The sequence below is a fragment of the Anarrhichthys ocellatus genome, unplaced genomic scaffold (genome assembly GCF_004355925.1).
Source record: "Anarrhichthys ocellatus isolate YVR2014 unplaced genomic scaffold, GSC_Weel_1.0 scaffold20, whole genome shotgun sequence".
Classification (NCBI taxonomy): domain Eukaryota; kingdom Metazoa; phylum Chordata; class Actinopteri; order Perciformes; family Anarhichadidae; genus Anarrhichthys; species Anarrhichthys ocellatus.
The window spans coordinates 3,166,140-3,187,375 of NW_022280050.1; the positions used below are offsets into that span (position 1 = coordinate 3,166,140).

At 41.3% G+C, this 21,236-nt stretch overlaps 1 protein-coding gene across 1 annotated transcript in view; it reads left to right on the forward strand.

The window, feature by feature from the left end:
* Positions 1 to 21,236, forward strand: part of map2 (microtubule-associated protein 2) — a 67,954-nt gene that overhangs the window by 20,657 nt on the left and 26,061 nt on the right. Inside the window, exons 3-5 of the mRNA XM_031858737.1 lie at positions 8,026 to 8,164; positions 15,151 to 15,403; positions 21,035 to 21,124. Coding sequence (XP_031714597.1) covers positions 15,202 to 15,403; positions 21,035 to 21,124 — 292 coding nt within the window. The 5' untranslated portion in view covers positions 8,026 to 8,164; positions 15,151 to 15,201. The remainder of the gene's footprint in view (positions 1 to 8,025; positions 8,165 to 15,150; positions 15,404 to 21,034; positions 21,125 to 21,236) is intronic.

Consider the following 21,236-nt stretch of genomic DNA (forward strand, 5'->3'; position numbering starts at 1 on the left):
AAGAGGTTATGCTAGTATTTTCTGATGCATTTACACTTGATTTAATTAGAACTTGATACTGTTTTTGACATGAAGTAGGTCATCAGTACAAAAGTCATTGGTCATTGGTTACTGTTGGAACTGGCTAGCATTGGCGTGAGGGAGATAAAAGGCCCACAAGTGTTTCATAATATACAGATGTTTGACTTAAATTATTACCCCTCACGCACCCCCACACACAAGCATTGGCTGCTGCACAACAACTTCATCAATATAAAAACAGTCCTCTGTGCAGGAACTCTTGAGAATCTCTGCTCTAAGCAGTTCCCTCATCTCTGACAGCACATCAGTGAGGCTTTCCTCATATTTAATTCACTTTTTAACATACTACAGGTGACAGTATGCAATTTTTCATACGCCTGTCAAATATTCATAACTCTACATTAGATATTCATCATTCAGTCCCTTTATATATTTGAATGCCCCTTACCTCATCAACTCTTTTGCTGTTACTCCCTCTTTGTTAAACACACGCACACACACACACACACACACTGAGATTCAGTATGGCCTAGTAGGGCGCTGATGTTTTTAACAGTAACGTGTACATTTAAACACAATGAAAGTATCTGAGGTGAAAACATGTCTTCCCTCCATAAATCGTTCCTGGCATTTCCCAGCAGGTCTGTTTGACCTTCTCCTGTTGGGTTAGCCTCTCTTTTCTCCTCTCCTCCTCACCCCTTCATCACACTGCTGGCTGAACCAGGATGCTGACCCGGGTCAGTTCACTTTCTTAGCCATTTGTCCAGTTTCTATCAGCTATTAGACCCATTCCAAATTACAAGCCACTGCAAATAGAGTGTGTATAATTTGCACATTTCATCCACTATGCAGTACTTTTGAATATCAAGTATCTTCTCCACACACAAACATCCCTATTTACTCTATGTAAAACATCAGCCTCCAACTAATTACATTTCCCCGAGGTGCTGGATATACATCTTCAAACATCTGCAAAGACTTTTCCCAGCAACTTCGTCTTGTTTTGGTGTTTTATTGAACCAAATCTATCTCTGTGTGCATACAAAATAACAGCCTAAATGTGAAAGTTATTATTGATTATTTTTCAGTGTATGAAAGCATGTTGTATAATTCAACAGGACCACATTAAAAATGTAAGCAGTGCCAGAGTGAGAAATGCTATCAACGTTTTGAATTTCACTTATTTCTTCTTGTAGATTTGGTGACTTTACATTTTTTTTCTATAATTTATAACCCTCAGAATAATATTTCTTTTTTTTTTGTGTATGATGTCCTAAATACACATGACTTCCATCCTCACTGTTAATAATATTTTTGATTAATAGTCACAATGATAAGGCAAAAGAAAGTGAGACAGTCATAACCATATGTTGTTCAATGGCAGTTACTGGAGATTGAGAGAGAGAGAGAGAGAGAGAGAGTTAGTAATGTTCATGTTGTCAGCCACTGCAGCAATGATGTAATGGCCCAGACCCCCCCCACCCCTCAGACTAGACTTTCATTTTCTTTCCTTCACTCTCTTCTCTTCTTGACCGGCTCTCCTCTGCATCTCTTTTCATCTCTTTGTCTCTTGTTTCATTTTCATCTCACTCAGCTACCCGACTGCCTCCTTCAGTGTCCTTTGCTCTCTTTGTTGTCAAGGCACTCGTGCATATTAAGAGTTGCCGTGACATGTGCTCACATGAAGGTGTGTTTTTTTCTGCATGTAGTATTTGAAGATATTTGATCGTCTTTCTCAAACAGGAGCTTTATCGGTATGACTGTATCAGACACGATACTCCCAAAATAGCAATGAATGCAACGTTTTATTTTCAAAAGCCAGAAAGCACCAATTTGTACCTGAAAGCCACAGAAAAGCTTTTTTTCTATCCTTTTGCAAACAGTCTGATCACACACGAGATAAACTTCTTATAGACTGAGGCTAGATTATGTCTATAAAAGATGTTTTATCAGATGAAAACACTGTAGTGTCTTCAATCACTTCAGAAAACTTAATAAGGATACATTGTTTTAATGTTATCCTAATGTACTCGCTTGCTGAGAGTTAGATGAGACCATCAATATCACTCTCCTGTCTGTCTGTTAAATATGAAGCTACAGCCAGGAGATACTTGTCTAAGCATAAAGATGGAACGCAGAGGGAAATCGCTCGCCTAACTCGGTCCAAATAATGACCATTTTTTGTTTTGCTATGCGCCGTCCTGTTTCACGTTGAGCAAACAGGCAGACAGTAGTATCGATCCTCTCGTCTAACTCCCAGCTAGAAATATGCAGGTTTCTCTGTTGTGTCTCACAGGTTTTTTTTCAAGAACAGGTCCAGATTTTGAATATTTTTAAACAAGAAAATGTTTTAATTTACTGAAAAGTAACAAAACAAGACCAGTGGTACTCCTGTTCTTGGATTGATTGGCATAGACTACAGTTAAACTCTCTAATAACTAGTCTTTACATTGATGCTTCACTGGCAGTAGTGACTAGAACTTAAAGAGGGAGGACAATTAGAGAGCTTTCTTTTACCTCCACTTCCTTCTCCTCTCAAATATTAAAATTGCAATAGCTCAAATTACAATGAGAAAATGTATGGATTGAATTATTTGCTTCTAATTGCAGACAGTTACAGTATGTCTCATTGTTGGACTGTATTTTCTAAGTTTGATGGACTGAATTAATAAAAACTTAAGTTAACGTACTGTACCATAAGGACACACAGCAGTTCACACTGATAGTACTTACAATCAACTCTGCTTCAGTTGGATAAGAGTTCTTTCATTCATTTAGTTAATTGCAGTATTTCAGCCATCATAAGCTGTACTGGAGGACTGTGTTCTCTCATCTCTCAACACATTTCAGCCAAAAAGGCCAACTGGTGTGAATGAAATCCCAATGAAATCCCAATGTACCCAACGCCAATAAAACAGTTTTACATATAAAGCTTTCACTTACTAAAGAGAGTAAAAGTTTTGTGTGTCTTGCTGTGAAAATGCATGTTACGGTGTTTGGATACTTTGTTTTGGATGCGTCAGCTTAAAGTTGCATACTGTACGTGCATTCACACACACACACACACACACACACACACACACACACACACACACTGAAACATGCATACCCACTAACTCTGAAGGAGAGCAGGTTAATGAGGAGGGAGGGCTGATAAATGAGAGTCTAATGGAGAAGAATAATCCCTTTTACCAGCTTAAACTCTGGGAAAAGTTCTATTAAATAGCACAGATTTTTCATTTCAGGTATCAGTTACATGTTGATTTTGCTCTTTGCTGGCTGCCATGAGGACGTGGTAAGAAATAGCTTGGAATAAATGGGTGGATTACTATCTATTGAATTAGAAGTCCCACGCATCCAGTAGTTACTTGTGGGGGAATCTCATCTCCTCGCTCTGAGGTGACTCAAGATTTTTTGTTAAGCTTTCTGTCGTTTCTTTTCATATTCATTTTTTTGTATCTCCTCCATACCTACACATTAGATGAGACGTTGACTTGACAGTACATCTCCAAATTAAACAACTAAATATTTTGTCAGTCCATGCCAAATGCAAAAATGTTGTTTCTGGGGAACTCGCGGAAAGCGATGCAGCATCATTCAGGCAGAGGTCAGGGCCTTGCAGAGCACACGCTCAATCTCTTTTAAAGCTTTACATAACATTCAGAATCAAACTCTCTGGGAACCCATGTTGCTCAAAACTCTTTCTTTGTTGAAAGGCCTTTAGAAATCACCACGTATATTTCAATTCCTCACATCCAGTCGCATTGCTTATAAGAAGCGCCTTCCATTTTCTAAGCAGGAAAGAGCTCGGTCACCTGAAACACAAACATTTACACAGACACACACACACACACACACACACACACTCACACACATTACCCCCTGCAGACTGTATTAAATAAGGGCTGACAGGTGGCTGCTGGATGTGCAGTCCCAGGAGACAGAACAAAGCACTTTCATCGTGTGTGTGTGTGTGTGTGTGTGTGTGTGTGTGTGTGTGTGTGTGTGCTTAATCAGTGTTTGTGTGATCTGTGTATGTGTGTTAGAGGTACAGGGCTGCATAAGTAATTAGCAGAAAGGACCTTCACACTGGGGAAGGAGAACAGAGCGTATTTCTCTCATACACTTTCTTTCTCTCTAGTGTGTGTGTGCGTGTGTGTACTTATAGATACATCATATTTGGGAATTTGTTATCAACTACATCACATCTGCTGTGACATTAGCGACTGGGGTGTGGCCAGATGTGTAACACGTTGAAAGAAAACCTGCAGATGGCAGCACAGATAACTCCTGACTGCGTGTAACACACCTTGTAGTGGCGTAAAACAGTCTGAAATCTATTTAAATGAATCCAGACTATGCAGCACATGTTTCTGTACCATAACAATGCTTCTCTGTTAGAAAGAAGCAAAGCTCAACTCTTAATAGTGCTATTTCCGTGGTGGTAAAATTAACGGTTATTTATATTAGAGGACATGGTTCAGTGTAAATGAGACATTTGTCACTTCTTAGAAAGACAATTATTTATTTTATTTTATGTCTGTGAAGAAATCTGCCAGTTGATCTGCATGCACCTTGAGAGCCAGGGATGCCATCAGGTCCAGGTGCCTTGTGTGGATTCATCATTTTGAAGGATTTGCACACATCTGCCCTGAATATTATTAGTTGGCAGGGGTCCTGGGCCTTTTGTACCTCCTCAGAATCAAAGCACGGATAGAATGTTTCTTCATTTCATCCGGGAGAGATGCAGATATTATGAAAAACAGCTGTGATAAAGTCTCAATGTGTGTGGGGATCAACTGGCAGATGCTTTTCACAGACATTTTCAGCCTCTCGCTGCTCCAGTGTGTAGTCCCCACATGTTTCAAGAAGCCCACCATTGTCACTGTCAGCAGAAAGACGGAAGCCCCTCTGCCTGTACAGCTACCGCCCCACTAGCATTCAATATGCAGCAGCCCGATCTGCTGTGTCGCCATAGTTCATATTTGTGTACTAAAGACACCCTCCAAAGGTTTTTCTCACTCGTTTTTTTCCCTCCTCCTATTAATTATGAGCCAATTCCCGTCAAGGAACTTCATTTGCATTTTTATTGGAAACTCCTGACCATACATAATTGAAGTTACATGGGTTGATCACGTAGGGCGGTGTGGTAGATCTCACAGTGAGCTTTAACACAGACTCTTTAGGCAGACTTTTCTGCAATTCTTTGGCTATACAATCCTAACTGTGGGGTGATTGATTTTTATGACTTTTTCATGCCACATATGTTTATAATACAATAGAAATGATGTACTGTATTTTTCCATAAAACAACTTTTCCTTCCCCAAAAGCCCTAAGAGTGATATAAAAAATTAAAAAGAAAGACAAAAGAGTGGTAAATAACAGAGTATCATAATAACAGCCTTGTGCCCGAGGTGTGTTGTCTCCTGGTGTAAAGTGCTGAGTGGGAACCAAACTGCATATTTACACAGAGAACATGCACGCCTGTCCAAGGTCCCTGTCTGATGTATGACTCACTTGTGACCCTCGGCTGTTGTCGAACCGAGGCAAAGAACAAAAATTTGTCTCCTGCTTTTGTCAACATTGTTAGTTTCTATAAGCTCTGCGGCTTCGGCTCTTTTAGCTTCAGGCTGTGGCATTGATTTCAATACAGTCACTCTGCTCACTCATTTCTCTGTAAAGTACAACACCAGAATGGGCCGAGTTAAGATGGTTCTTGTTTCCAGAGAAAAGATTATTTTCTTATTGCCAAACATGTTGCATTGCAGCCGTTTTTTCACCATTTGTCAAAAATGTATACAAGACAAAAAAAAAACTGATGAGTGGCTTTTGTAAATTTTTTTTTTTACATTTATTTCCTCTGTTATAAAAAAATAACAAAAAAAAAGCCTAGATGACACGCTGAGATGAGGGCGAAAGGCTTTGTGCAGACATGTTACTGTATGTGCATAACCATTTTTAAGGAGAATATATCCAAACATGACAGAATAAGTCAATATTGTGAACACCTGACGTCCAATACTTGATGAAATGACTCATTCGCAGTATATTTTAAGTTATGTATCTGTAGTTACAAATCTGCTGCTCTAACCTGGTTCCAGACCTCCATCAGAGATGGAATGAATGAAATAAAACAAAATGGCAGTTCAGTCTGATTATCAGGTTTTAATCAAGTATATTAGCAACCAATATGTGCAAGCAGCTTTATATTACTCCCACTTCTCCTTTTATTCACTGGGATATAAGAATATAAGCCACTTTTGTTGTATTGTAAAGAAGAGGATTGTGGTGCTGACTCACTCAGCTTTGATCCTGGAAAAGTGGCAACCCTCAGCAACACTTAAACTCTCTGGTAATAGATGAATTGTATATTAAGTATGACGTCATTGCTGAAGTGCTGGCCACACTTCTTCAGCAGGAAAGGGTAGAGGTGGAAGGACACTGCTTTGTCATGGCTATTACAAACTTCTATCCTTTAGAAATGTCTTCTTTTAGGAAGGAGATACTGGCAAATTCAATGATTAATGAGATGCATATGTTTGATTAAGCAAAAATAAATGTTTAAAAGTGACATTTTGGAATTGATAAACGTTTTTTACATGGACCGTTTGTCACCATTGATTGAACAAAACATTGATTAACTAATCTCCCGTTTTTCTCAAGACAAGTTGCCTCTCTGCCATTACGACAGACTCAGTCAGTCTCTGAGCCATAGTGCCGTACATTAGCTGATTGCTTTGGACAAGGTACAGCAGTAATGACAATATTAGTCTTGAGTATGTATACACAGGCTAAAGACAATTACTCAAATCAAACATATTCTTGGTATTTTGAAAATTGCTGTTGGAAAATGAGCTGGCATCTTCAGGCAAAAGCAGAGATTAAAAGAAGTCGATCATTTTCTGTCAGTCTCAGAGTCTCTAAACCAATTCTATTCACAAATTGAAATGTTAAGATGCCCGAAACTAATCTGCTTAAAATCATTCGCTTGATATTTGTCGTCCTGTTATTTTACACGTTGGCAAGCAAGCGACACTTTCGTCTCTTATGCACTCAAATTATTTCAAGTTAAGTATAATGTTCTGGTCTGCTTGCAGCCATCAGTGCTGCTTGAGGGGGAAACATGGGTTTGAATGCTGAACAGAGCCGAGCAGCTCTGGCCACTCGGCAACTTTTAACACGAGTAGTAAAACAGAACTATCGTGTTCTTAGCCTCCAGGTATTCCTTCATTTTGTGCCTGCAGGTGCTCCTAATAATAACCCTCAAATGAGCTCAGTAGTCAGAAAATACTCACTGTCAAACATTCAAATGCTTTTTTTGTTTAAAATAATGAATTACCGGTCCTGTGACCTAAAATACATTGTCGGTGGCTGTGATTAGAAACATAATGAGTGTGTCTAAGTAGAGAGAATATAGTGGAAGCATGAAATGAATTTATTAATTCAGCATTACCTTTGTAATGTTGATATAATCCTTGAGTGTGTCGCTGAGGTTTGGTGATTTTTATTTCAACTGCAGTTGATGGTGTTGTAGATTTGAGCTTGTTGTAATATAAGTTACAGTTGGTAATTTGTTTGTGTCCATCTTTTGAAATCATTATTAACAATTCCACCACATCACCAGGCCTCCATCTGGGTTCAGTACACAAACAACAAATGTTTGGGTCAAACTGAAGGAGTCTATATGCAAATTAGCTCTACAACAGATGATTGGTTATTATGTCGGTTTATACTCAGTTGTCAGTTTATTCGGTACACCCAGCTTAAAACAATACAACAGTCCTACGCTAAATCCTACCTTCATGAAGGTCAAAGTTTCTATTTTCTTTAGAGAGGTGTTTATTTATCTCAAAGGTCATTCTGGAGGCTGTAGCCTGTGGTGCGGTTGAATTGGTGTACAGTTTTCTCTGCCTCTTCTGTGTGGAGTGGCTCAAAGAAAGTTTCAAGAAATAATAAACTCATTCTCCTCCTTTTTGTTTGATTTGCTTCGTCCTAATTTACAGGTGTGACTCGGAGGCTGTCTCCCTTAGATTCCAGTACTCCTCTGACAATCTTTGACTTCAAACCCGGTGAGATCTGGAGAGAGGACAGATATTTTGCATCCAGCGTGACTCATCATCCCGTCCCAGACCACCTAACCAGGTATTCAAGCCGTCATATGTGTTAGCAAATGTGGTGGCTGCTTCACAGCTAAATCACCGATCAAATTTTGCTTCGAATATAATTCATTCCAAATGATCCATTGAAAGGAACAACACAAGCTGTTACGAAATGCATCTCCCATAAAAACAAACTTTTAATCAACTTAGGTGTTGTATGTCCGTGCTCTCTCTCTCTCTCTCTCTCTCTCTCTCTCTCTCTCTCTCTCTCTCTCTCTCTCGCAAAGGCATGTACGACCATGTAAAACTAAAATATTGAAAATACTCTTTTTCAATGTGTTTCATTTCCAGCATTTCCCTTGTCTTACTTGTCAGCCAATAGACAGAGAGACGTACCTTCAGCATTTATTGACACTTTTTTAAGTGTCTTCCTAGGAAGAACGTGAATGCAGTTCTAGCCAGGCTCCTTGTTTACCACAGGAGCATCAAAATCAAAGCTTGCGATATGAAGATGAAAAATAAAGCATTTTTTGTGCCCCATACATGAATGAATGAAGCCAAAAGCAGCCGAACCCTCATACGGCGTTATTGTAAGCCTGTTGACATTCATTTATCCTAAACATTTGAGATGTGGTGAATACCTGTCAGAAAGACAGACAAAAAAAAGAACCAAGGCAACAAGAGAAAGAGAGAGACAGAAAGAATGCCTGTTACCTCCGCAGATGAAATGGCTGTGTGGGTGGATGTACATGCGAGTGCAGGCTGCTAGGAGCTGTGAGTGGGAAGTGGGTACTGAGTGGGAAGAGAAGAGCTGCTTTAGTGAGATGATCAGCACCAAGGCCTGCTGAAAGGCAGTCACGCTTTTTCATGGCTTCTCTTTTGTTTTCTGCACTTGTACAAAGACAGAGTTCCAGGTAGTGAGGTTGCTGATGGATGGTGGATAAGAGTGTTTTTATGTGTGCCTGCCATCATCTGTGTATGTGTGAGGGTCAGTCGCTGGTTATCCTGCCTATTATTTTCAGGCAAAATCATTATGTATCAAGTAACAAAACTGGACAGAAAGATGAAAGAATAGACTGAATAGACCGCAACAGCACATCAGTTTCTAGAAAGCCTAACAACTGAGGAGACTGATGCTAGTCGCCCCGAGGAAGCATTTACATACATACGTGTGTAAATAATGTAAAAAGATATCCTCCAAAATGTGCTAATTGAGAACAAATGAGATACAACAATTGCACATTGCAACATAAGACCCTGAGAACCCCAAAGCTTGTATGTAATGGACATGTGGTGTGGATTGAGTGTGTGAGAGAACAGCAGCAAGAATGGGGAATGAGAAAAATAACGAGGAAGAGTGTAACGGTTCTAAAACTGAGACTGGAATTGTGACACAAAGCCACTTGAGACCAGAAGGTTGCTGGTTTGATCCACAAGCTGGCAGGATAAATCCGGTGGTGAACGTGATGAAGCTCCTCCCTTGCTACCCCCCCACTGAGGTGTCCTGCTCCATGGGATGACGATTTTTTTTTTGGGGGGGGGGTCAAAGGTAAATACAGGTCCTTTAAACAGGAATCAACTGGTGCCTTTCTGTGTTTTATCAGTACTTTTAAAGGCCCATCTGGTGCTATTAACATAATTCTTGGATTAAAGCTGCTAAGAGGCATTATTTTATGCCGTTCAACATCTTTTTAACCTTCATTCCTCATGTGTGAGCATATTTCTTAGATGAAAAGCCTTTGAAGCCGCATTTACACAGTACACCTTCGCCACACCTCTCCACTGAAAGCTGCTCTAATGAGAACTTCTTTTGCTGAGGTGGGTTTTATTTCAGGTTTTGGGAAAGGACACAGGTAATGATGCTGAGAGGAAAATAGACACTGACAGGATGATTTTAATACACCAATCTGACACTATTAGGTAATACCATCTCTTGTGTTTTACTGTGAAGATCTACTGACAAAGAAATAATGTTGCAGGGACACAGTACATACAATGTGACAAGGATCATTTTAGGCCTTATAGGGAAGAACGTCATCCAGCTGCTGTGGATAAAATTACCCGACCCTGAACTACTTTAGCTCAGTTATTTACAAGATAGTCCAGTTTCTCCTGCTCCAGTAAAAACCAGCCTCAGTGCTAAAATGTGCTTTTGACCATCACAGAAAGGTAGAATATAGATTGAAACATTTGAAGGAAACTTCTTAACTTGCTGTCTTGACGAGAGCTGGTTCAGTTATATTGAGTGGCATCAATCTTCTCTCTTTTATGAGAGTGGTATCAATCTTCTCATCTAACTCTCATCAAGAAAGCGAATAAACACATTTCCCAGAATGATGAATTGTTCCATTAAACATGCATGTCCATGCTATCAAATATCTGTATGCCTATACACATCAACAAAAATGCAAACTTACACATAAACCACACACTCATTCATATATATGTACAGTATGTACACACACACACACACACACACACTTCACACTTAGATGAAGTATGTCTTGTGTCCCTAAGCTCCTCTCCTGCTCTCTGGCTCCTGCAGTGAGACGGCCCTGAGAGGAGAGCGCTGCAATGCAGCATCTGTGTGACTCACACACACACACACACACACACACAATGAGATGGCGGCGGCATGTGAAAGTGCTCAGATCGTAGGAGGGAGATGAGGAGTGAGAGACCAGAGTGAAGTGAAGGATGAAGCCTGATGAGAGGAGGAGGAGGAGTGAGTAGGAGGAGGAGGAGGAGTGAGTAGGAGGTGGAAGAAGGTGAGGTGAGGAGGAAGAAGAAATAACAGGTGGGAGGAAGATTTATAGGTGAAAGGATGCTAAGAAGTCAGACAAAAGATGAGAAGAAGCAGATAAAAGCCACGGAGATGACAAATGGACTACATAATGAGCCTGGTGATTACCTTTTTATGGCTGACATGTTAAAAGACAGTTTATCGGTCCCGCTTCATCTCTCTAAGATGGACACACATTGGGATACAGTACATGCTTCAATCGGCAGGGGAGAAATTGGCTTGAAACAAATGAGAATGAACCGGAGTGTTTTTGCAGCTGGCACGTTTATCATGAGAATACTTTTGGTTGCTGTGTGATGATCATGTTCTGTAGGAGCAGCCTGTAATTAGCCTTCAATCCGCTCATATCTGTAAGCTCTTGTTTGATCATTTGTTCAGCTGAGATGATTCATCTTAGTCTATGAGAACTGCCAAACAATACAAAACAGTATTGCTACAACACAATTAACAGATAAACACTGTGTTTAGTCAGCGAGCTCTAACTTCCACACAAACTAACAAAACACATGAGCCTCTCGGTTTGCATAATTTGAACACTTGTTTCTCGCACTAATGTCTGTTGTGACAAAATTAAGTTTACACATTTCTTATCGTTATTGTAACTTTTATTGTGGCTTTCAGGGTTAAGAGGTATTTTGACCATTTGGGTATTTTATTTTCCATCTCAACAAGCACTAGTTTTTGATAGTGGGCTGGTACTGTAGAGGCAATGGTGGTGAGGAATAGACAATTGTAGCCTTTGAAAAAACATCTCTGGCAAGCTCTTGCTGTGAAGTGACGAGTGCACCAAATCAAACTTTAAAATGTTGCAGCCAGTACACCTGCTATGTTTGAGACCATGGGAATGGAAATGTGGTGTTTCTGTGCTCTGTTTTGACTCTACCCATAATAGTGTGTCCTTGAAAGTAAATCCTTTTTCTGTTGCCTGAACATCAGTTACTTTCTATGGATTTTGCCTCCTTCGAAAAACAGGGTTAGAAAAAGTAAGTCTTTTCCCTCCTTTCACAATCGCTAAAGGTGTCCTTCAGTAGAGGTCCACCGTTTTCAGTCCCAAAAGTGATACCTGGGCTTTGGGTATCGTCTGATACAGAGTACCGATACCAGTGTTTAATTAATAAGCTGTTTGCCTCACTGTTTGACATGTTTGTTTCTTTAGCTACATGTGATACATGACGTAGTACCAAATGTGTAGTCAGACAAAGAACTGAATTGAATAGTTTAACCCCATTGTCGCTGATACTCAACTCAGCTATTTGAGTCTGTATAGGTCCGATATCAGTATCTGATTGGTGCTTCCCTGCCCTTTAGCAAGGCAGAACTGTAGGGCAGCTCAGTGGACATCAATAAAACACTGGTTATATTGGCCAGCTTACAGTATTTGTGTGTGGTTTTGTCTGAATGTGAAGCTTGAAATCATCATGATGTTCTTTCACCTTCCCTTGCTTATCCAAAATGTCCAGTGGCAGCAGTGTCGGGCACCTGCTCACTATTCAAGTCCAGTCTTCCGCGGCACACAGAGAGAGAGAGAGTTTAGCATCAACCATCCCTCTGGCAAATTGCCAAGTGCAACAGACCTGCTGTACTGAGACTCTCAACATCTAACTCTATCATATCGTCATCTCATTCCTCACTGGACACAATGCCTTGAGGACAGCATACTATCTGGACAATATACTTATAGTATCCTGTGATGTACTATTTCTGGCTCTTCGCCCTATGAACCCTCTCCACTTCTCTCCTCAATGAGCTGCCTCCTTCATACTCTCTGCTCGTCATACTCGCATTTTTACATTGTACCAATCAGTGTTTCTTTGTTTCTGACTGTAGAGCAAATGCACGGCATGTTAATTAGTAGAGGTGAGACACTGTACTGCATTGCGGTCCCAGTTTGTGTTGTCGGGCTGATGAGAATGGCGTGCTTTCTCATGATAATGTCGCCTAATGCCTCTCTAATCTCTAAACCCAGCATGCTGAGTTTTTATAATGCTTGGTAATGGACCCCCTTTTTCATGCTCTAACCTGTCAGGTGGGGCTGTTTCATTCACACACACGCTGCTCATCCTTGCTCCCAAACATACAGACCAGGAGGACCTCAACGGGCCTCCAGGAAGCCAGGCCACACTTCCCCACCCCCCTCATGAACCGTCGCGGACACCCTGAGCCTGGCCACCAGTCAGAACAATCACGTCGGGTCTGGAAATCAGCCACAGAGCTCAAAGTGACCTTCGTCATCAGACAGACAGCAGAGAGACATCACATTAGGACATCAGTCTCATCTCTGTGTTTTATGACTGTTAACACTAACAGTGCTCTTCCATGGAGCCTCGAGGTGGGGCACAGTGGTGGTAAAAGCAACAGAAGGGACAGTGACAGTTAAGGGGCGATGCGAAATGTACTGCTGTGGCTTTTGGACAGAGACATAGTGAGCGTTCTATGTGGAGACTGTGCAGTGTTGTGTGCTGTGGCGTCTCCGTAGGGGCCTTCATTCACAATGATGTTCCCCTCAGAGCTGAGTCATGCAAAGCTCCACTGACTCCTGACTCTGATCCATACAGGCTGAAAGGGGCTTACAGACGTCACATATTCCACTCTACTCTGTTCTATTCGTTCTCTCTGTTTAATGATATTCGGCTCCTCTGTTTTCTAACCTTGTGGTATTCTATTGCAGTGGTTCTCAACCTTTATTTGTGAGATATAACCTCATCTCATACATGTACTAAATATCAGCCTTACACTATTTTTTTTATACTATTTTGATTTATTTCCCTCCGAAACACAAATATGTGGATCATTTTATTTTATTGGTATTCTATTCCTTTCTATTTTCACTGTATTTTATTCCATCCTGTTTCTGTCTCTCAGTGTTCAGACAGTGAGCAGTAGAATGCAGTGACTAGTGCTCACTGTAGCACTACTTTGTTTCCAGGCTGCAGTCATTGACTCCTGTTTTCTTCCCTTCAGTCTCTGTGGACTGCAGAGTTAAATGACAAATTGCTCCTTCACACATCCCCTTATGCACAACTACACAGGGTGCCCAGAAAAATGCTTGAAGCACACCAGCCACAATCCTCCGACAACAATTACGAACTCATTTTTAAAGCATTTGTTGTCCCACACTTTCTCTCTCTGTGTCCATCCTTTCACACCAAGGCCAAGTTAATTTGATTGTTTGAAGGCCACGTACTGCCCCAAATACGCACTATGTGCCGACATCAACGTCAATATCTATGAAAAAACGTGGAGGGACATAGAATAAATGTTAAAAAATAGATTGAAATGGTCAAAAAATGTGTCCAGCTAACTCCAATATCCACAGAAGAGGAGCAGAGCCTGAGTTAGTCTTCACGTTCACAACCTTGTGTATTGATCTCACGCTACATCAAACCCATTCATCTGTTTTCCCCACCTTCTGCCCAATACTGTCCAAGAGATCACTGAATCCTCCTGCCGGTTCCTGCCGCGGGGGATTATGTGGTTTGATCAATATTTCCATTCCTTTGCTTGATCTCCTCTCCATGCTGTTCTGATCAATCGTCTGCTCACAATAAGGGATTGCATGTACTTGTAAGGTTCTGGTCAACACTGGACATATCTGTAGAACGGATCACAATGCCCCTCACACACAGTGTATAAAGTGTGACATTTCTGTTTTTGGTAATACTTACTGTTTAGATTATCAGATAAAATTACACCGCAAAGGCTTCGTGATTCAAACTATTTTGTCTGAAGCTGAACTGGATCTTGTCAGTTCGATCAGAGCCCGCCGTACATCCTCGCAACTTTGTCAAAGTCACACAAATTCAAGGTCTGCTCTGTTCATCTTCAACCAGATGTGATTTCCACCTGGGCCACTCGCTATGTGAGTCATTATATACCAACAAATCAATAGGGTTTAATCCAGTGGCTGTCACCTGCCTGCTAACACCCAAGGACAGTGTTTCACACAACCACCTACACACAAACTCACACAAGCACAGGTGCCCTTTCACAAGTGTTGACAGTGAAGCTCAGTGACGCCGCAGCGGGGATTATGACTGACAAAAAGAGATTTGTGAATGCGACTGATGCAGCGTGTCCTAGAGCCTCCTCTGTTCGGCACACTCTTCACTCTCCTTTATGAAACTTTGTTAACATTGCAGTAGATAACACCGGCGTGCGAGTTTTGACCGTGCTTTTGTCTTCTCTCCTCCCTCCTCCACCCCATTCGTGTCTCTCTCGGCCAGAAGGAGAGAACCCAACCCTTTGCCCGCCCTCCCCTGCTGCTAGCTAGCACCAGCATGGCAGACGGTCGACAGCCAGAAGACGGTGCCCCCCAGTGGGACCCATCAGGGGGGCAGGAGGCCACGGACACCCATGGAGCCAATGGCTACTCCTCCTCCGCCTACAGGACCTGCCAGCCCAGCATGGCCACGGGATCCTACTCTGCCAGGGAGAATGGTTTCAACGGGGAGTTAACTGGTGCCCCCGCTATAACTGCAGGTAAGACACGTTTATAATATTCATATTTTTCTGTTTTACATTTCACCAGACACTCACCTGGCATCTACTTGCATTCATGGATTGCTCAAATAAGAGGGATGCGATGGGGCCAGTGTGGCTTATTGCATTGCAATCGCTGAAAGATAAGTTATAGTAGAGTAAGTGTTGCTTGTGTTGGGGAAAAGGGAAGTCACAGTTTAGCCAGCTTAAACACTTCTGGTTAATTCATATTTGTTGACAAAGAAAAGTGGCCTGCTTACAGTTTGATACAGGAGACAGAGTAGGTCTGTGTTTTTCTATACTCAAGTGAATGTGATTGGGGCTTGTTTGTGTGTGCGTGTATGAGTGTGTATACATGAGCATGTTTTTTTGTTATCCTTCCATGCATCGCAGGGTTTGTTGGTGTTTACATGTGTGTATGTGTTAAAGAGTGTAAGTGCATGTGTAAGCTTTGTTTTACGACTTTTGACAGTGTTTGTGTGTTAGTATGTGATGTGGTTTTATGTGTATATGTGAGTGTCTGCGCTTGATAATGTGTGTGTGTGTGTGTGTGTGCGTGTGTCCTCTCTCTTCTTGTGCGTGGGTTTCTAGCACTCTCAGTCCTCACTAGAATCACACACTGTTAATAACGGTGCTATAATTACCACATAAAATCGGTCTCTCTGCCCCCTTACACCCCTCCCCCCCTCACTCACACCCTGGAGAAAAGAACAATAATGTACCAACCGGGTAACCATGGAAACGGCTCCCCTATAATTTACTTTGCCAGCGCTTTTGTTCTTTTCGCCGGTAACTTAACGTTATCTCAGACAAGACCATTTAGCACGCGATGACCTAACTGACGCCAGTTTAGATTCGCTGATAACAGTATTTTTGAATATAGCTGCTCATTGCCATTTGACCTTTTTTATGCCCTTATGCCCATCTTCGGTTATACATCATTATATCATACATAATGACACTTGATTCATATATATCATACATATAGACTATAAATGACAACCAATGACAACGGAAGAGTCTTTAAAATGTCCCATCACATCTTGTCAGCGTAATTTTTATACTCAATTGCAACTCACAAACTGATGAATTTGGTAGTAAGCCAGTCATGGGTAGTGAGCCGTATCTCTGCATTGCTTTGCTTGCATCAAAATGGTCTCTACAGCACGTTACTCACAGTGTTTCTGGTGCCACCAAAAGTTACAATTCTTTGTGGCTTATAAGATTTCAATCTATTTGCACATTAACAATTTTTCCCCAGTGAATCCAGTAGGGAAAGAACAACATCATTGCAATAAATGTAATCTGGTCAATTTCTGCCAGTGAAATCAAGCAAGTTTTGTGTTATAAACATATCTAGTAAATAGAATGTTAAGTGTCCGGACCGCCCCTTGTTAAATGATGACCCACTTTGTATGTCCCGAGCTCTCGTGACTTTGTGTAAATGCATTGCTCTCTAATGCAAATGCGGCTAGTTTTTAGCCAGTGGTCTTACATAATAACAAACTGCAAAGGCCTCATGTGTTCCTCTGGGTCATTATTAGCACGGATCAAAGTTATGAGAGCTGTAAATAGCCTCCTTCCAACTTCAAAGTAATGGCTTGAAACTGATATCAACAAGGAAACAGTGCTTTTTTTTCTCAGAGAGGGAAAGCCAATGATCTACGCCCAGAATTTAGAAGTGTGCCTTCTAAATTCTAAAACAATGGCTAATAGCCATGCACTGACGTATAATCATCAGCATAATAATGACATATCTTCACACCAGTTGTGTAACCAAAGCTGTCTGCAGAGCCTTTAGTCGGCATACATTATTATTGCTCCAGAGCAGGGCGGGCAGGAGTAAAAAGCCAGTCAGCCATGCTGGAAGTGGTCAAGAGTAAGAGATGGTAAGATGGAGACAGAAAGAAACAGAGTGAGTTAATAGAAATGGAAGGAATGCAATGGGCTGTTGAGCTTATTCTGGAGAGTGGTTGGCTTGCATTAATCGAGCAAGCCTTTGTCTTTTGTTAGGGATATTGCATAGACTGATGTCCATGTCTTGAGCTGACACAAGTATCTGGGCATACTGTCAACAAGCCTGGACACCATTTTCTGTTGTTAAAGTTCCTCCATCTCATCAGCCTAAATCAGTATGATTGGCTGCAGAGGAGACAGAAGTAGAAATGGAAAACTACAGTCCAACTTTCAGTACCATAAAAAAACGACATACAATGGATTCCGGAGGGCTTCAGGAATTTTTGACAGAAAGAACAGTTGATACCACCAAATGAAAGTGCTCGATATTTTTTACATCAAGGCATTGTTCCTCCTGCAGAAACAATACAAGTGAAACTTAATGTTTAAACTCTCATGTGGAACAAAACTCATTCCATTCAGGTCACCAAAAGGTTTTCATTTATTTTTAACACACTCTCTGTTTCTAAAAACCTTATTGAGGAATTCTTCTTCTTCGTGGATGTGCAGTGTGCACGACCACTATCTCACTAGCAGATGTCTGACCTTGATACAGTGAATGCTGGCGGTCAGATTGGGGATTGTCACAAGTATACGTATGTGCCACTGCAGGCGAGCATTGGAAAGAAAGACAGATGTGTCATCAAACGTGATAGCACTGTAGAGTAGAGCATTGCCATTTCCGTAATGCAGATCTCACAATTTGTAGATCTCATAATTATGAGATACTAAGTCATAATTCCAAGAAAACATGAATGGATGCAGCATGCTTCTGTGACATTCAAAAATTCAAACCTTTTACTATTGTGGTTTGTGGTTTAATGTGATTCTGTCAGAAAAAAAAAGCGAATTGTTGAAGAAATGACCGTTCTTTCTGGGTTTCGTTAGATTCTGATTTACGTCATGTTTAAGGAAAACATTGGTTTGAATGATCAGCCGCGTCACAGCCATCCTTTCCTCTACTGGAGGCTGCAGACGGAGAGGTCCCAAATCAGTGGCCCACTGGTCTGTTGCCATGGCAACCCCTTGCTTACCACATTTCGGGTGCCGGCTGCTATCATATACCAACCGGCACTCCTGCTCTCTCCTTGCCCCCTCAGTCCTGCTGTGTGTGTGAGTGAATGTGTGCGTGTGTGTGTTGCTTTGACTCGGGGCTTCCAGTCGTAGTCTCTGCTCAGAACCGGAGCATTCTCAGCATCAATCTGTCAGGTAATACCTTCTTTTACTTCATTGGGAGAGTGTGTTTGTGTGTGTGTGTGTGTGTGTATACGCTGTTACTGTTGATTATGGATGTAGATACGCAGGTATGACGCAACCTTTCTGTATATTAAAGCAGCTAGTTGTGAATGTGGCTCGTTCTCCAGCCAAAGCCAATGGAAGGAAGTGGGCTTTGTCATTCTCTGTGAATGTGCATTTCTGTGGATTTGTTTTGAAGACTAAAAATCGATGATGCCCGAGTGAACCCGATGCCCTCCATGTTGCTTTTGAAGAGCGACTGCATTTAGTTTTTAGGCATATGCTTTCAGCGTCAAGAGATTAGTCCAGTTTCTTTTCTTTTTTTTTTTTTTTTTCTTATTCACATAAAAGTTCAAGAGTTTTTAGAACCTTCCTCTGGTCAGTTTTGAACTTGAATATATGCGATATATTGTTACAATAGACTCATTTGTGTTGAAAATAATCTAGAAAGGGCTGCATTTCTCCAATGTGATCAGTGAGACTCAGAAACTGAAATGAAATGAAGGGTGTTGCAGATGGCAAAATATTTTTAATTTCAAAAACCTTGCTTAAAATCCTGATTCAGACATCACACTGTCTTGTAACCTCAAGAAAACTTAGACAAGGAGAAAATGCCCTTTTTAGAACATGATGAGCCCACACTTTTTTTAGTAGCTTATTCTCCCTGATCCTCCCATTTACACAGCTGAACCTTTCCTTGTTCACCACCCCTAATACTTTATCTTCTCACCTGCAGCTGGTCAGCAATGTCATCATTTTCTTTTTTTTAACTGCTTAATTTCACTTTGCTTCCACAATTCTATGTTAGTTTTATAAAAGCTTCTGTGTGTGTTTAGTTCTTCTCAGGGTTTAGGGCTCTGTCGAGTACTAACGGAGTACCAACATTTAGTCAATTCTTCAGGCACAGGCACTCAATGGTGTTGTCTCACTCAGACAATGGAACTATTCACATCTGGATCGTTATTTAACTCCAGGTCTAAGCTATAGGGGCTGTTATTAGTTATTTGATGTCACAACCATTGATTGCGTGTAAGGTAGACGCCTTTCAGCTCTATTTCCCAGTATTGGAAGCAAGGGGTTTTTTTTGCCTGGAAGCAAATAGGTGATGCACGTTGCTATTGAAAATGGGAAATGGCTGCTCTGACTTGGCGAGTGGGCTGTGTTAATCGTTTCTGGAAGAAGTGTGTATGAGTGTGTGTGTCTGTGTGTGTGTGTGTGTAATTGCATGAGTGTCTGCCTGCCAGCTTGTTTGTGTTGATGTGTGGGCGATGTCGGATAGAAAGAGGTCCTGAAACAGCAGCAGTAAAGCATTACACTGCCACCCAATCCCACATGACCACTGTTAATATGCTAATGATTTACGGTTTGATTAGAACTCTACAGTTTTCCCCTCCGTGCAATATTTCAACTCATACATACAGACAGATGTAAGCTTAAATGCAGAAACTGTAGATCAGTTTTATGGATTGTGACCTACCAGTGTCAGAAAGCCAGACGGCGTTGATAGCTTCTTTCTAAATATTATACACTAGTATTGTAATGAAGAGTGTAAATCTCATATTACTGCCATTTTATTGCAAAAGACTGAATTCAGTATTAGATTTTATGAATGTTAACTCTCTGCAAGGCCAAATTGCTTTTCGGCGTCACCTTGAATAGATGAGAGAGGAAGAAGGGGAATTGTATCTGCAGTCTGGCTGTTCACAGTCCACTGCAGTTACTGAAGCAGGGCTGAACATCAAACAGCCCACTTCATCTCACACTAGCTTCCATGGTTTGCTTTGGTCGGGAATCTTTGCTGCATTTTCAGCCTTTGAGAAAATCTTGAAAAATGTAAAACAATATATTTTGCTTGGCGGATTCAGTTTTAGTCTGCTCTTGTTTGGGGATGCTGGGTTTCCATAGCGACACTCAGCCTTCACCAGCAGCTCTAAGCATCCCTGCAGTTATGGTAACAATTCCAGCTCCCTCACTGGGCTTTCATCGCAGGTCTTGATGATATTATTCAAAAATACACGCTGTCCTCCAGCAACATCAAGCCAACTCAAGTCAAGTTTATGTATACTGTAAAGCCCAATATCACAAAGCAGTCATTTTCTTCAGGGGGTTTTGCAATCTGTACAGTGTACAACCTCCGCTATCCTTTTACCCCCTCAATCTGGGTAAGGAAACATCCTGCTTCACATTCTCACACAGTTATTTTACAGATTGAATCCTGGAAGCTGCCCCAGTACAACCACACTGCCCTGATGCACGGGTGCAGCTTGCGATTTGCTGCATATTTTTTTCCAGCCAGTTTTGGGATTTAAACCAAATTAATTAATTAAACTTTCCAACCTAGCCCACATCTTCGAACATTTTTTTATTTATTTTTCCTTTTTTCAATAATCTTAAAAGTTGATTGACCTTTTTTTTTTGTGCCCATGTATCTATGTTCAGAGCAAGTGTCAGCGCGCATCGTGCAGGAAGTGACGGCAGAGGCAGTGGCGGTACTGAAGGGAGAGCAGGAGACTCAAAGGCTGCCATCCGGTAAGCCACACACCTACACACACACACACACACACACACACACACACACGCACGCACGCACGCACACACACACACACACACACTTGTGCAACTGCTGCATTCTTTCTTCCAT